General features: G+C 45.8%; 1 protein-coding gene across 2 annotated transcripts in view; it reads right to left on the reverse strand.

Annotated features, from left to right (window-relative positions):
* The window catches only part of fndc3ba (fibronectin type III domain containing 3Ba), an 86,935-nt gene that overhangs the window by 56,639 nt on the left and 13,158 nt on the right, over positions 1-17,138 (reverse strand). The window contains exons 2-3 of one of the 2 annotated variants that reach the window (XM_084152637.1): positions 5,762-5,900; positions 4,703-4,778 (exon numbers count right to left, since the gene is read on the reverse strand). In XM_084152637.1, the coding sequence (XP_084008763.1) occupies positions 4,703-4,778; positions 5,762-5,875 (190 nt within the window). In that variant the 5' untranslated portion in view covers positions 5,876-5,900. Of the gene's footprint in view, positions 1-4,702; positions 4,779-5,761; positions 5,905-17,138 lie in introns of both variants that reach the window. The other variant, XM_084152636.1, reaches the window with a different exon arrangement.

Here is a 17,138-nt window from a genome sequence, read left to right on the forward strand (position 1 = left end):
CTAAACAAACAGACAAGCAGATAGACCTAGTAGCAGAAACTCAGCACCATGGATAGAGCCGCAGTTGATGAGGTCGCGTATAGCCTACACATGAGAGGTTATGTATAGCCTACACATGAGAGGTTATGTATAGCCTACACATGAGAGGTTATGTATAGCCTACACATGAGAGGTCACATATAGCCTACACATGAGAGATCACGTATAGCCTACACATGAGAGGTCACGTATAGCCTACACATGAGAGGTCACATATAGCCTACACATGATAGGTCACATATAGCCTACACATGACAGGTGGCGTATAGCCTACACATGAGAGGTCACATATAGCCTACACATGATAGGTCACATATAGCCTACACATGACAGGTGGCGTATAGCCTACACATGAGAGGTCACGTATAGCCTACACATGAGAGGTCACATATAGCCTACACATGACAGGTCGCGTATAGCCTACACATGAGAGGTCACGTATAGCCTACATTTACATTTTACATTTTAGTCATTTAGCAAACGCTCTTATCCAGAGCGACTTACAGTTAGTGAATAAATATTTTATTTATTTTTATTTTTTATACTGCCCCCCCATGGGAATCGAACCCGCAACCCTGGCGTTGCAAACGCCATGCTCTATCAACTGAGCTACATCCCTGCCGGCCATTCCCTCCCCTACCCTGGACGACGCTGGGCCAATTGTGCGCCGCCCATGAGTCTCCCGGTTGCGGCCGGCTGCGACAGAGCCTGGATTCGAACCAGGATCTCTAGTGGCACAGTTAGCACTGCGATGCAGTGCCTTAGACCACTGCGCCACTCAGGTAGAACCCATGATAGGTCACGTATAGCCTACACATGATAGGTCACATATAGCCTACACATGAGAGGTCGCGTATAGCCTACACATGATAGGTCACGTATAGCCTACACATGATAGGTCACATATAGCCTACACATGATAGGTCACATATAGCCTACACATGATAGGTCACATATAGCCTACACATGAGAGGTCGCGTATAGTCTACACATGATAGGTCACGTATAGCCTACACATGATAGGTCACGTATAGCCTACACATGATAGGTCACATATAGCCTACACATGATAGGTCACATATAGCCTACACATGATAGGTCACATATAGCCTACACATGAGAGGTCGCGTATAGCCTACACATGATAGGTCGCAATCAATAGAAGTAATGTAATGAAGTGATGTTTTCTATTGCAGACTTCACGTTGAGTAGGCTAAATATGGTAGGCTGCTAGCGTTGTGATGACTGGTCTAATGTATGAATGAAGCCAGAGAGTTGATATGTTCATGCAGTTATTCGCATGTGCATATTTTGTATTTTTGCATTAGTGCGGCATAACATTTAATATATTATTGGTCCACGGGACCCGTCATAATTTTTCTCGGAAAAACGGGAAAGAGCTTGGTTGGGAAGTCCCGGGATACCGGTCACCGGTATTAAACCCTAGACAGAGGGGAAAAGGGAGCAGGAGAGAGAGGCTCCATCTTGAAGAATCTGTCTTTGGAAAGTGCAGTATATTGGCTGGTGCAGTCAGAGCAGTGTGTGTACCGCGGTACTCCAGTTAAACAGAGGTTACTTTATATAAAACTCCAGCCTCTGTAATAGGCAGGCATGCACACACACACACACACACACACACACACACACACACACATACACACACACACACACACACACACACACACACACACACACACACACACACACACACACACACACACACACACACACACACACAGCTCTGAGGTCTCAGTAATCACACTCTGTAAAGAACAGCTCAACTGGTCCTCAAATACACTGCTTCACCCCACCTCTCAATAAACCCAGTGACCTGAGCGTGTGTGTGTGGTCGTAGTGGGGGGTCTGTTCCAGTGACCTCTCCTGTCTGCTTCCTGAGCGGGCATAGTAACACCCCCCATACACACTGTCTAACCCTAAAGCCTGTCGCATGCTATCTAGTCGAAACGGTTCGCGCATATACTATGATGAGGTTTTGTGACGTTTTTAATCGTTTTGGTGTTCCGCAGTTTTTTTCCGGCTGCCCGAATTCTACACCCCTTTGTCGGTGATTGGTCAACAGTAAGGATGGGAACTATGGACGGGATTCTTCAATGATGTGTTTGTTGTCATTTAACGCGAGAAGACTAGTTTTCATGCACATTTTGTCACTTGTGAAATACTGCACCAAACGTCTTAGCTAGATGTAAAATTGCATGAAGAAGACCTCCTCGGTAAAAACATTCTTGATTTATCTTAGATTAATTCTGACTATTTTGAGGAAGTGTTACTGGCTATGTTGTTGCTACAGTGTCTCATGAGGGACAAACAATAGTATTGTATTTTCAAGCAAAGGTATTTTATGACCAAATCGCCGTCTAGTGGAATGTTATTACTTTTTTTATTATTTCATAATTAATCAACATTATTTAAAAAAACACAGTGAAAATTAATGTGTCGCTATGTCAAATGGTTTTGTTATACACTATATATTAAAAAGTATGTGGACAACCCTTCAAATTAGTGGATTCAGCTATTTCAGTTGCTGACAGGTGTATAAAACTGAGCACACAGCCATGCAATCTCCATAGACAAACATTGACAGTAGAATGGCCTTACTGAAGAGCTCAGTGACTTTCAACGAGGCACTGTCACAAGATGCCACCTTTCCAACAAGTCAGTTCGTAAAATGTCTGCCCTTCTAGAGCTGCCCCGGTCAACTGTAAGTGCTGTTATTGTAAAGTGGAAACATCTAGGAGCAACAACGGCTCAGCCGCGAAGTGGTAGGCCACACAAGCTCACAGAACGCTTGTCTGTCCTCGGTTGCAACACTCACTACCGAGATCCAAACTACCTCTGGAAGCAACGTCAGCACAAGAACTGTTCATCGAGAGCTTAATGAAATGGGTTTCCATGGCCGAGCAGCCTAAGATCACCATGCGCAATGCCAAGCGTCGGCTGGAATGGTGTAAAGCTCACCGCCATTGGAGTCTGGAGAAGTGGAAACGCGTTCTCTGGAGTGATGAATCACGCTTCACCATCTGGCAGTCTGACGGACTGATCTGGGTTTGGTGGATGCCAGGAGAACTCTACCTGCCCCAATGCATAGTGCCAACTGTAAAGTTTGGTGGTGGAGGAGGAATAACGGTCTGGGGCTGTTTTTCATGGTTCGGGCTAGGCCCCTTAGTTCCAGTGAAGGGAAACTTAATGCTACACCATACAATGACATTCTAGACGATTCTGTGCTTCCAACTTTGTGGCAACAGTTTGGGGAAGGCCCTTTCCTGTTTCAGCATGACAATGCCCCCGTGCACAAAGCAAAATGGTTTGTCGAGATTGGTGTGGAAGAACTTGACAGGCCTGCACAGAGCCCTGACTTCAACCCCATTAAACACCTTTGGGATGAATTGGAACGCTGACAGCGAGCCAGGCCTAATCGCCCAACATCAGTGCCCGACCTCACTTACGCTCTTGTGGCTAAATGGAAGCAAGTCCCTGCAGCAATGTTCTAACATCTAGTGGAAAGCCTTCCCAGAAGAGTGGAGGCTGTTATAGCAGCAAAGGGGGGACCAACTCCATATTAATGCCCATGATTTTGGAATGAGATGTTCGACGAGCAGGTGTCCACATACCTTTGGTCATGTAGTATATTTCAGTCTTCTGTGATGTATATAAAGTGTAATATTGGAATGCAAACTCAAAATGTAATACATTTCAACTCCATATCTGACATGGTACAGATGTCTTCTGTTTTTTAGCCACTCTGAGGAGCACTCTGAATGACCCTGATTTAGCCCACTACAGTAAAAGGTTATTCATTAATGGAGTATGCGAGCACAGACGTTTGCTTTCGCCTAGTCAAATTCTGCTAGGAGCAAACAGAACCTAGTCTGCAGGTGCCTTAACCCATACACTGTCTGGGCCAACCTGTACCTGAAACCGGGTCATTCCATTAATGGTGGAAGGATGGTTGGAAATCTATCCTACCCACTCAGAGACTCTAGCAGTACAACTAAATCTTCTCCCTCCCTCTCCCTCCCTCCCTCCCTCCCTCCCTCCCTCCCTCCCTCCCTCCCTCCCTCCCTGCCTGCCTGCCTGCCTGCCTGCCTGCCTGCCTGCCTGCCTGCCTGCCTGCCTGCCTGCCTGCCTGTCTGTCTGTCTGTCTGTCTGTCTGTCTGTCTATTTGGCCTCCAGCAAAAGCTCTGAGACCTAATTGAATTACACACGGGGTGGGGGGATGAGGGGTGGGGTAATTAGCTAGAATAACATAGAGGGGGAGGGGAGGGGGGCTGTATGAGCCAAGACTGTCTGAAAGAGACCTTTCATCAGAGAGTGGGGGGGGGGGAGAGAGAGAGAGAGAGAGAGAGAGAGAGGGAGAGACAAAGGCCCTATTCAGGGAAGGGGATTTACATCTCACTCTGTTGTGATGTCATCAGAGTGAGACACACACCCTTGGAGTTACAGGAATCCCACTGGTCTATAATAGCTTGTTATATAGCAGTATGTTTAATGTACAACACAAGCCATCGAATATCACACACACCTAGCTAAGCACAGTCACCGTGGCACAGTGTTGTGATGTCAACAGAGAAAAGGGATGAGGTCATCAAAACGAGACAGGCGTAACTGGGGCTCAGAGTTGGGATGTCATAAGCGTGCGACCTACCCTGGATGCATTGCAGCGAGCCGTCCTCTGCTCTGATGGTGAAGGTCTCCCCTGGATTCACCTGTACCAAGATCACCTACCGAGACCAGAGAGACCGATCAGACAAAACACAACAATCACAGACCGGTTCAGACACAACATATGGATCACAGACATACAGGAGAGGGAAACGAAGACGTTACTCAAGCTCAGTCAGGACTTCACACCAACAAACACACTCCCTCCCTGACAGCCCCCAGGCTTCAAACACTCAAGACTACTGCACATCTGTAGGGGCTGTTTGTGTGTGAAGTATCTTACCGTCATGTTGTCCGTGTAGAGGTTGTTGAGATTGAACAAGTGGCTGTAGACATGGAACACATGTCCTGCCATGGCACATTCATACACCCCGCACACACACAAACCACGCAAACCCACCACACACACACACAAACCACGCAAACCCACCACACACACACACAAACCACGCAAACACACACTATACGTGCTACAGGTGTGTCTTCTTCCCAGTGCGTTCATATCCCCTCCTGTTCATTCTGCATCTTCCCATTGCGACGTTAAGCTCAGCTCTCCCTTTCCCTCACACAGACATACACTTCCTGCATTGTCTGCTGCTGCTGTTGCTATGGGAACCATGGAGCGTACTAGAGGGCTACCCAGGTTTACAGAGAAGAGACAAGGCCCCATCACACACATAGATACATACACACAAGTTTTGTACTAATACAGTACTACATCAATGAACAAATACATGCTCACAAAATAGCCTGTTTGTTCATGTGTTATGTCTTCAATTCTTATCTGAGGGCTTTTTCCTCTGCAGGTAGACAACACACACACATCCCGTCTCTGTGTCTGCGTCCTCTGCAGATAGTCATCTGACCAGCCTGTCTGACAGTCCACTCTGATCTCTAGTAGGAACCTTCTATATTGGGTGTTTCAATCAAAACACTCCTTAAGGATTTCCCTCAGGGAAGGGCTTGAGGGTGACACCTCCTTCACACAACCAGAACTGCATTTGGCACGTTGTGTGTGTGTGTGCGTATGTGCGTTACCAACCTGTTGCGCTGCGTCTCCATTAACCATGTGTTGCATCAGCGGCAGCTCCCCGTTCAGCAGCGGAGGCGGAGCTAAGTCCATCAGCTGGTCGGTCATCATCATAGTGACGTACATTCATGGATACACACACTGGCCTGGCCTACCTTTAGGGAGGGAGAGAGAGTTAAATACTACATTACATACACACACTGGCCTGGCCTACCTTTAGGGAGGGAGAGAGAGAGAAATACTACATTACATACACACACTGGCCTGGCCTACCTTTAGGGAGGGAGAGAGAGTTAAATACTACATTACATACACACACTGGCCTGGCCTACCTTTAGGGAGGGAGAGAGAGTTAAATACTACATTACATACACACACTGGCCTGGCCTACCTTTAGGGAGGGAGAGAGAGTTAAATACTACATTACATACACACACTGGCCTGGCCTACCTTTAGGGAGGGAGAGACAGTTAAATACTACATTACATACACACACTGGCCTGGCCTACCTTTAGGGAGGGAGAGAGAGTTAAATACTACATTACATACACACACTGGCCTGGCCTACCTTTAGGGAGGGAGAGAGAGTTAAATACTACATTACATACACACACTGGCCTGGCCTACCTTTAGGGAGGGAGAGAGAGTTAAATACTACATTACATACACACACTGGCCTGGCCTACCTTTAGGGAGGGAGAGAGAGAGTTAAATACTACATTACATACACACACTGGCCTGGCCTACCTTCAGGGAGGGAGAGAGAGTTAAATACTACATTACATACACACACTGGCCTGGCCTACCTTTAGGGAGGGAGAGACAGTTAAATACTACATTACATACACACACTGGCCTGGCCTACCTTTAGGGAGGGAGAGAGAGAGAAATACTACATTACATACACACACTGGCCTGGCCTACCTTTAGGGAGGGAGAGAGAGAGTTAAATACTACATTACATACACACACTGGCCTGGCCTACCTTTAGGGAGGGAGAGAGAGTTAAATACTACATTACATACACACACTGGCCTGGCCTACCTTTAGGGAGGGAGAGAGAGAGAAAGGGAGAGTTAAATACTACATTACATACACACACTGGCCTGGCCTACCTTCAGGGAGAAAGAGAGAGACAGTTAAATACTACTTTACATACACACACTGGCCTGGCCTACCGAGAGAGAGAGAGAGAGAGAGAGAGAGAGAGAGAGAGAGCGAGAGCGAGAGCGAGAGCGAGAGCGAGAGTGAGTCCGAGCGAGAGCGAGACCGAGGGAAGGAGAGAGAGAGAGCAAGCGTTAAATGCTACATTACCTACATTACCCCCACACACACACACACACACACCGCTCTCTGGAGGCAGGTGAGGTAGGTGTTGTAATTGGGGGCTGCTGAGTGATATCACTACTAAAGAGCTGCTGACTTATGACTATAGGAGCAATGCTGCTGTTCACGCACGCACGCACGCACGCACACACACAGGCTCCCGAGTGGCGCAGTGGTCTAAGGCACTACATCTCAGTGCTTGAGGCGTCACTACAGACCCCCTGGTTCGATTCCAGGCTGTATCACAACCGGCCGTGATTGGGAGTCCCATAGGGCGGCGCACCATTGGCCCAGCGTCGTCCGGGTTTGGCCGGTGTAGGCCGTCATTGTAAATAAGAATTTGTTCTTAACTGACTTGCCTAGTTAAATAAAGGTTAAATAAAAAACAACAACATTGAGAAAAAAATAATCATATCTCAATGTTTTCAAACTTATGGGCAATTCACAATATATATATCCATTTTTTAAAGTTTTCTCTAAATAAGCTTTGTTGTACAATTAATGGTCAAATACACTGCCTTTCAAACAGTCAGCAATAATCTAATGAATTCTGGGCTTGTGAAATTATACCTTCCACAACCAACCACTAATAATGTAATTATTTTATCAAAATAGTTTAACATGCTTTTTTTGCAATAATCACTGATCTGGCTTTCAAGTCTGCCCCCTTTGTTACACATTTTAACCAAAACCATGCATAATGCACATTCACTAATAATGACTAACTTCTTGTAGCAGGCATTTTAGAAAATGAACACAGGTCTCATAAACAATCTCTCAAGCACAAGCCATCGTGCTAGTGAGTAGCCAACTAATCGTTATATTTCAAGTTTAGCCAACTTGGATTTATTTGCTAGCTAAGAAGGCAGAACAGTTGAATTGTTATGAACACACTCTTCTGTCCGTCTCCAACTGTTTGAACAGCATGCTAGCCTGTCAACTTTGTTCAGATTTTGAAATCAAGTGGGCAACCTTATTTCTCTGAATAAAAATGAGTTGCCAATTCCTAATTGTGTTTTATGCTTATTGCACATTTATAAAACACAGACAAGACAGCTAGTATTTGTCTTTGGTTAAAATGCTGCTAGCGGTACATGGTACTGAGGACCACAATGGAAATAGGTCCCAGACTTTATTGTGTGTTATCCTCAATGATTTTACATGTATTGCTATTTTTTTATGTATTGTTTATTTTTTTTAGTTTTATGTGTTTTTTTTTTTTTTAATGGTTGAATTATTAAACTAAACTAAATGCATCGCGCGACAAACTGTGCATACGTTTTCCAGAATCAATGTTCATTGATACTCCTGTTTAGTAGTGTCTGCTCTTCACGCAATTTGAGGAGTTGAGACATAAAAAGGGTATCGTAAGAAAGGTTCACTTCTACCTCTATTACAGTAAAATCATGTCTCAATGCGTTTCCGTGTCCATATGAGCGAGTTGAAACCACTTGTCAGAGAGGAACAGGTGATCTCTCATCTTTGTTGTTGTGAGTGGCAGGGGGAGGGGCTTGGTGTGTGTGTGTGTAAACAGAGAGGAAGAGGCGAAGCGAACTCTGTCCAAAATAAGCCTAAATCGTTTCTATGGGGCATATTTTGGACCTAAGCTTATCGCCTGCCTTCCCGCCTTTGGAACAATGACTCCCATTGTTAGGGCGGAGACATGAGCATCTCATCATTATATACAGATCTCTGGTGTAAATGGGAAGGCGCACACAGCACAGAAGGAATGAAGGAGACAAGCGGACATAAAAACAACAACAACCAAAAAACATCATTCTTGTGATAAAGGCATTTGGAATATCGCGCAAAAACATACATTCGAATTAATCAAATTAATTTGATATATCGCCTAGCCCTAACAACACACACACACACACACACACACACACACACACACACACACACACACACACACACACACACACACACCACAGAGGGAGAGCGGTAGAGAAAGAGGAACAAAGGGAGTGAGAGGGAGGGACGGTGCACTGCCTGCTAAAGTACTGTGGGTGAATTGGACAGAACTGATGACCCTATACTGACGCAGCGTTTCACACACACACACATGGAAACACACACACACACGGAAACACACACACACATCATTCCTTTCCTAGTGTACAGTATAAGGGAAGGTATTGATTTCCAGAGACGATAAAAAGTCTGAAAAATTCCACAGGAACACAATCATCCACTTGTCTGTGTGTGTCTGCCGTTAGACAGAGAGTCCTGTGTAAGTGCTCCTCTCAAATTTAACATTAGAACACAAGACACTAAGGTGTCATACCCACACACACTACACCACAGATAAAGAGAACATAGTCATTTTCAACCTGACCTCAACATGCCACAGTCATCACTTATACACACACACACGTCAGCTTGTCACTCCTGACCTGAGGCTTCACATCCACCTAACAGACTGTCTGACCCACATCAAGTCTCCCCACATGACAGAGAGAGAGACGGAGAGCGAGAGAGCGAGAGCGAGAGAGAGAGCGAGAGCGAGAGCGAGAGAGAGAGAGAGAGAGAGAGAGAGAGAGAGAGAGAGAGAGAGAGAGAGCGAGACAGAGAGAGCGAGAGCGAGAGCGAGAGCGAGAGCGAGAGCGAGAGAGAGAGAGAGAAGGGGAAAGGACAGAGTGCAGTGCTACACGAGGTGAAAGAAGAAATGAAGGATTGGAAAATATGAAAGGAGACATGAGCTCTACCTGCAGGCATGCATACTGCTAGCTGTTTCCTCCGGCATGTGTATGCGTGTGTGTTTACAGTAGAGAGAGGAGCCAAATGCCTGCAGACCGTGTAAGATGACATTACATTTACATTTACATTTACGTCATTTAGCAGACGCTCTTATCCAGAGCGACTTACAGTTAGTGAATACATTTATTTTTTTATACTGGCCCCCCGTGGGAATTGAACCCACAACCCTGGCGTTACAAACACAATGCTCTATCAACTGAGCTACATCCCTGCCAGCCATTCCCTCCCCTACCCTGGACGACGCTGGGCCAATTGTGCGCCGCCCATGAGTCTCCCGGTCGCGGCCGGCTGCGACAGAGCCTGGATTTCACTAGGGCCTGGAGTTTTTCCTAGACCATTAACACTAACAAGTGAAACGTTCCTCTCATCCCTCACACCATGTGACCTGCCCAGGGAAAACTCCAGGCTCCAGACATTATCAATGACAACAACACTTCAGCCAACTACAGGTCAATAGCTAGAGAAACGCACAATCATCACTTAGACACAAAGGGTGACATCAAACTTCTTGCAGCCTTTTCCTTGTATCCTTTAAGGGATGGTTATTATGGAGGTATTAGGTAAACAGCTTGAAAGAGTGTTTTATGCAGAGTAGGATCTACTACTACTCTACACATGGTGGGAAACTGTCCCATTCAACTGTTCTGCCCCTACAAAAGGTATTCAGACCAGGAGAACACACACACACACACACAGGAGTACCTTTGTGAGAGAGTGTAGAGAGGTGGGGAGGAGATATGAGGAGGGGGGAGGGGAGAGAGAAGGGGGTAAGAATGTTGGGCTTGTGTTAACTTTGAGGGGAACACACACACTCAGAGACAGAGAGGCTCTTTATACGAGACGGGACTCTCCCAGGATTCCCTGGCCTGCCAGCTTTCTGCCACATGTGCAGTGTGTGTGTACGTGCGTATGTGCGTACTCGCTCATAACAGAGTATGCCGTCCCTATCCCTACAAGAAAGAGAGAGAGGCTGTGTGTGTTGTAGTTGTAGTTACTCTGCCCTGTAATTGCAGTAATGATATGTCATCCACAGAGAGGAACTCAGCACGGGTGGGGTGGAATGCCTCCACACACACACACACACACACACACAAACACATGTTTAAACAGGTCTCTATGTACACTGTGAGAGCTGAGGCCTTGGGGGTAGCCATTTTGAGAGATCTTTAATTTAACACCTGAGGAAGGAAATCCAAGGGCATACATACACGAAGGTTCGCACGCACACACACTCATTACAACTGCAGGAAGTTGTATAAACAGACAGTACCACGGTGACCGGACTAGCGCGATATGGACTAAATATCCTATCACAATATTTTTCTAATTGTTTACGGTATGGCGGTATTTGACAGTATTCTTTTTTGGAATAATAAAAGTTCTACATTTGCTTTATGAGTAGTGCGTGACCCTAGGGTGGCAACACATACATTCTACGTGATTTCAATGGGTCTTTCTCCATTCTGATTGTTGTTTTATACTGTTCAATCAAACTTCAACCCAAAAAACTTCAACCTCCTCTCCCGCCACACACCCCCTCCCCATGTGCTTCTCTGCCTGGGTGCACCCTTGCTGTGACTTCTGTTGCACAGACAGCTTTTCCCACTCTAGTTTGCCACAGAATTTAGTGGGAAAAGTCACTAAATGGTATCAAAACCATAGAAACTCTCGGTGGCAGAACTGCCAAAGGCAGCCTGACAAGTAGCTGAATTTGTCTCTTTTACCAATACAAATCACTGGAGGGGTCTGAAAACTCGCTAATTATAGCGGCAAAGTCACTAAATTGGAAACACTGCGTGGTCGAGCAACAACTGCGCTCCTTGAGTGACAGGGGATGGGGCTTGGTGAGAGAGAGGGAGAGATAGGCTTGGGCGGTATCCAGATTGTCATACCTTCATACTGACCTTGTGCCACACTGGGATATTCGGTAATACTGACACTGAACACAAGGGGCGCTATTTTCAAACCCCACTGAGCTTTGTAACCCGAAGGTTAGCAATGCTAACAAGCACATGTAGAATCCAATAGAGAATGCTAACTAAATGCTAATGAGTGCATTGCAAACATTTTATACAGTCTCTGACCTAAACTATTTTCAGGACAGACATCCCAGCTCATAAAGTTATTCTAGTAATAAAAAAATGCTACTCACAGTTTGCGGAGTAAACTATAAAAGCAGACATTACACAGTTATTCTAGTAATTAAAAAATGCTACTCACAGTTTGCTGCGCCCACAAAACAAATATTAGACAGCAAGGCTCTTGATCCAGGAGGGGATTCTCTGCTGTTACCAAGCGAAGCTTGATTTTGGTAGAAGCTAACCACTTAGCTAGATAGCTAACTAGCTACTAAATTAGCAAACCAAATGCATAACTGCATAGCATTTAGCACATTTTAGACAGTTTACTTAATAGTTAGAAGATATCTAGCTGAAAAACATTTAGTTGTGAATTCCATACTGTAACTAGATCAACTGGCGTACGCTGCACAACAGTGAGTGACTCACAAGGCTCTGGTCTCTCGTGGTTGTGTGCTTGTAAACAAACATCACGGCAGGTAGCTTAGTGGTTAAGAGCGTTGTACCTGTAACCGAAAGGTCGCTGGTTCTAATCCCCGAACCGACTAGGTGAAAAATCTGTCGCTGTGCCCTTGAGCAAGGCACTTAACCCTAATTGCTCCTGTAAGTCGCTCTGGATAAGAGCGTCTGCTAAATGACTAATTATTATTATCACGTGACTGGGGACTACCGGTAAGCTTCTTAATGAAAAATTATGTGACAGGTGAAATTAAGAACTCAATCTTCTTTATCTCCTTACATATTGCACAAGTTGACTGCAGGTATTTCCTTAAAAAGTAGCTACAAATGTTCAAATATATTTTTAAAAACTTCAAACTTTCAACGGTATTGACGGTATTGAAAAACCATCCCGTGGCTATTTACAAATACCCCGGTATACATTATACTGTATATACCGTATACTACCGCCCATGCCTAGGGAGAGAGACAACTCTAAAAACAGACGTTACACACGGCGCAGTGGCGAATCACATGTAACAAACCAAACATTGAAATACCGTTACAGAAGGTAAAGCAAAAACCCAAACCGGTCTGTACATCAATACCAGTATATAGTAAAATACAGTATTCCACCCAGCCCTAGACCAGACAGACTGTTACATGTTACTAGGTTGACGATATCCAGGTAAATCTCCCTAGAAGGCCGGAACCTAGGAAGAAACCTAGAGAGGAACCAGGCTCTCTCTCCCTCTCCCATCTTGCTCCTACTCCCTGTGAATACAAGTCATTCTGTAGGTGATTCAGTAGACGGTGTGTGTGTGTGTGGATGGTTCAGAATGTGCTGACTTCAGACGTGTCAGTACTTGGCCCAGGAAAAGACAGGATCAGCACTTCTCTCTCTCTCCTTTTATTTTTTTTCTATAATCTCTCCCTCTTTCCTTCACTCCTCTTTCTATCTCTCCTATTTCCTCCTCTTTCATTATGTACTCTTTCTCTCCTCTCACCGTCTCTCCGACATCTTTCTCCCTCTCTCTCCTCTCAATCTCTCTGAGTTCTCGCTCTCCTGTTAATCTCTCTGAGTTCTCTCTCTCCTCTTAATCTCTCTGAGTTCCCTCTCTCCTGTTAAACTCTCTGAGTTCTCTCTCTCCTCTTAATCTCTCTGGGTTCTCTCTCTCCTCTTAATCTCTCTGAGTTCTCTCTCTCCTCTTAATCTCTCTGAGTTCTCTCTCTCCTCTTAATCTCTCTGAGTTCTCTCTCTTCTTAATCTCTCTGAGTTCTCTCTCTCCTCTTAATCTCTCTGGGTTCTCTCTCTCCTCTTAATCTCTCTGAGTTCTCTCTCTCCTCTTAATCTCTCTGAGTTCTCTCTCTCTTCTTAATCTCTCTGAGTTCTCTCTCCTCTTAATCTCTCTGAGTTCTCTCTCTCCTCTTAATCTCTCTGAGTTCTCTCTCTCCTGTTAATCTCTCTGAGTTCTCTCTCTCCTCAATCTCTCTGGGTTCAGAGACAACTCTGACACAAGGCGTTTGATTGGCTGAAATAGGCCTCTGCTCTCTGATAGGCTGTGACAGAGTTAGAACGAGGAGGAAGAGAAGTGAAACAGCAGTGTATTCCCATGGCCAGACTGAGTTATATAACACACACCGCCTGGACTAAGATAACACTCACACCGCCAGGCAAGGACAACTCCCTCACTCACACACACACACACACACACACACACACACACACACACACACACACACACACACACACACACACACACACACACAGGGGAGAGATGAGGAGAGGAGGAGAGAGAAGAGAGGAGAGTTACCTACTGGATTTGAAACCCTGTGTGCCACAAAACTGTGTTAGCCCACAAAGCCTAAGTCTAACCATTTTCATTACACACACACACACATATTAGCATAAAGAAGCAGCAGTGTTAGCATTAAATTACCAATCCATTGGCTGAGCAGATGCTTGTCTTCCAGAGAGCACTCCCTCCCTACTCCTCCTCCTCCTCCTCCTCCTCCTCCTCCTCCTCCTCCTCCTCCTCCTCCTCTTGTAGCTGGATGTGTGTGTGTATGTGTGTGTGTATGTGTGTGTGTGTGTGTGTATGTGTGTGTGTGTGTGGGGCTGGGCCATCAGGACTTCTGCTGTGGGTTTACTGCCTCCTGGCCCCCTGCCCAGCCACACACACACAGCTACTGCCACGTAGCTGCTAACGCTAACACTAAGGCCAGCCCAGGGAGAGACTGACAGAGAAAGAATTTGCAGCTACAGCGCCACTCTGTTAAAAACATCACAGGAAACTACAGCGTTCAAACACATACACCATACTTAAAAGAACCGTCAACTACTATCACATTGTCATCTGAACTAACTAGGTTCGACCAGGCCCCCAGTGTCCGGTCTGGAGAGGGAAGTCACGAGCTCTGCTGTTCGGCTACTGAGTAGCAACCTAGCAGTGCCAAAAGCCCTGGTCTGCCCTAGAAAGCCTATGTAAATTACGATCGCCAGGACGGCCAAACAGGACGGCTGCTTTGGGCTCTAAAATGTGTTTATTATGATCAAGTTCAATCCCCACTGTGAATTCTTTTAAAGTTCACTACAAATCAAGATATTTAATTAAATAGTGATCCATTCTGACAACTATATTTGTAGTCACACAGGACCACGTGCTGCAACAGACCAATCACGGGCCGGAAGGCTACGAGGAGGCTCACGCCCTCATGCACGCTCTTTGCACGTGCACCCAGCAGCATTGGGTTGACTCTCTTAGGCAGGATGAAACCAATCTACATCGACCATGATCCTTTGCTAGTTACAACCACTTTCACCATGATCCTTAGCGATTATTTCGTGCCATTCAGCCCCATACAGCAATATGGTGCACTTCAAATACTTTCGGCTTCATGTGACATCGGGAGTTTTCCACAGGAATATGTGGATGACGTCAGCGCTATCAATATCTACTGGTTTTAATATCTATGGGTTCAACTTCAACCAATCAGATCTCTCCTTCCCAAAATGCCTTCTGTTGATGTTTGCAGCCACACACATAGGCTTTTTCCTCTTCAACCCTGTCCTCATCTCATCTTCCTCCTCCTCTAGCTCTTCATTCCTCTCTCAATCCCACAGCTCCAGAGCCAGAGACTGAGCCAGAGCCATATGTAGCCCAAATTGAGGCACTGATCCTGGGGAGAGCTCTATGTGAGCCCCCCTTACACCCTGGATCTCTGGAGCTCAGACAGACCTACCCTTACTGAGACCAGGGGTGGATATAAAACACACACAGGCCACAGGCTCAGGCACACTCCATCATATGGAAATTCACCTAGTCCAAGTGCACATACACATCATAGCACCACAACACCATACCACAACACAACACAACACCACAGCAGACGGAACCTCGACATGACTGTTATTTGTAATGATGTGGGGTCAATGATCATAGGGGGTCTGACAGACAGTTAGGGTCAGGGGTTAAGGGTTGGGGTTAGAGGTTAAGGTTAGCATGATGTCTAAGCTAGCTAGCTTGCTTTGCCAAGCCCCTCCCTCTTTGATGGCAAACAGGAAACAAAAACATCCCTCCCTCCCGCCCTCCTTCCATCCATCCATCCCTCCCACCTCCTTACCCTCCCTTTTCCCCACTCACCTCCAAAACATTATTCTCTCTTTTCTCTCCTCTCTTCCCCTCTCTCCCTTTTCCTTTCCTCCCCCTTTCTTATCGCCAGGGAGTGAAAGAGGAAGGGACAGAGAGAGAAAAGAAGAGAGAGAAAAATGGAAAGAAAGCGGGAGAGAAGGAGAGCGAGAGAGAGAGAGCGGGGGGGAGGGGATTAGGGGTTGGGGTGGAGTTATGTTGTTCCCGCTAAATCATCCCACATGGTTAAGCGTGCTTAGTTTAAGCAAACACTGCTACTTCCTCCTTGTCAGAACCAACACACACAGACACACAGACACAGACACCTTGACCTATGCAATGGCAGCTCAAGCCTTACAAATACAGACATACAAACCCCAGCCCCCACCCCCCCAACACACACATATCCAACCCCTATCCTGTCTTAGACCTACACTGTACCCCACCACAGCTTCTCTCTCCCCACCCTAAACCCTGAGTGTTGAAGGGGAAGTCCCACTCCAAAACACTTCTGGGCCCTTTATAACACTTGCCTGGACATTTTTCATCACCCCAGACAGTTGTTAGGTCCATTGCTTGAGTATTTAGATTTCTGTATTTTTATATAAAAATACTACATTTCCAGAATCACCTAAAATGCATTAAAAAACGATGTATATTTATCGTTACATAAGCAGCGGTTGATGTCTCAACACTGATTTGCCAAATAAGTGTATTTTTGATGTAGAAAGTGTAACAGAACAACAGCCTTCTTGGTGCTTGCACAAGGACTTCTATATCCTCTGTCATCCGGTTGATACTCTCCTTTGTGGTTCTGAGATTGATAATTACAGGAGGCGGGACGAAGGAGCGTCTCACTATTGGTCTTCAAGAAAGAAAGTCAGGACAACAGGAAGTAAACAAAGCGATATTAGCTAGTAGTAGTAGCAGAGACAACTAACCCATTGTTATATCTGTGGTAGTAGTATTGGCACAGACAAAAGGGTAAACCTATCTGGCCAAAATGAGGTGCATTGAACCCGGGTGCGCTAACGCCCCTGTCAGATACAGACAAACTGCACATTTCCACTCCTTTCCTGCCCGCGAACGCAATAGAGCTTTGTGTCAGGCATGGCTGCAGGCCATCCAACATCCTGAGTATGGTGTCCATACTGC

Source organism: Coregonus lavaretus (genome assembly GCF_964263955.1).
Source record: "Coregonus lavaretus genome assembly, chromosome: 35".
Lineage (NCBI taxonomy): Eukaryota > Metazoa > Chordata > Actinopteri > Salmoniformes > Salmonidae > Coregonus > Coregonus lavaretus.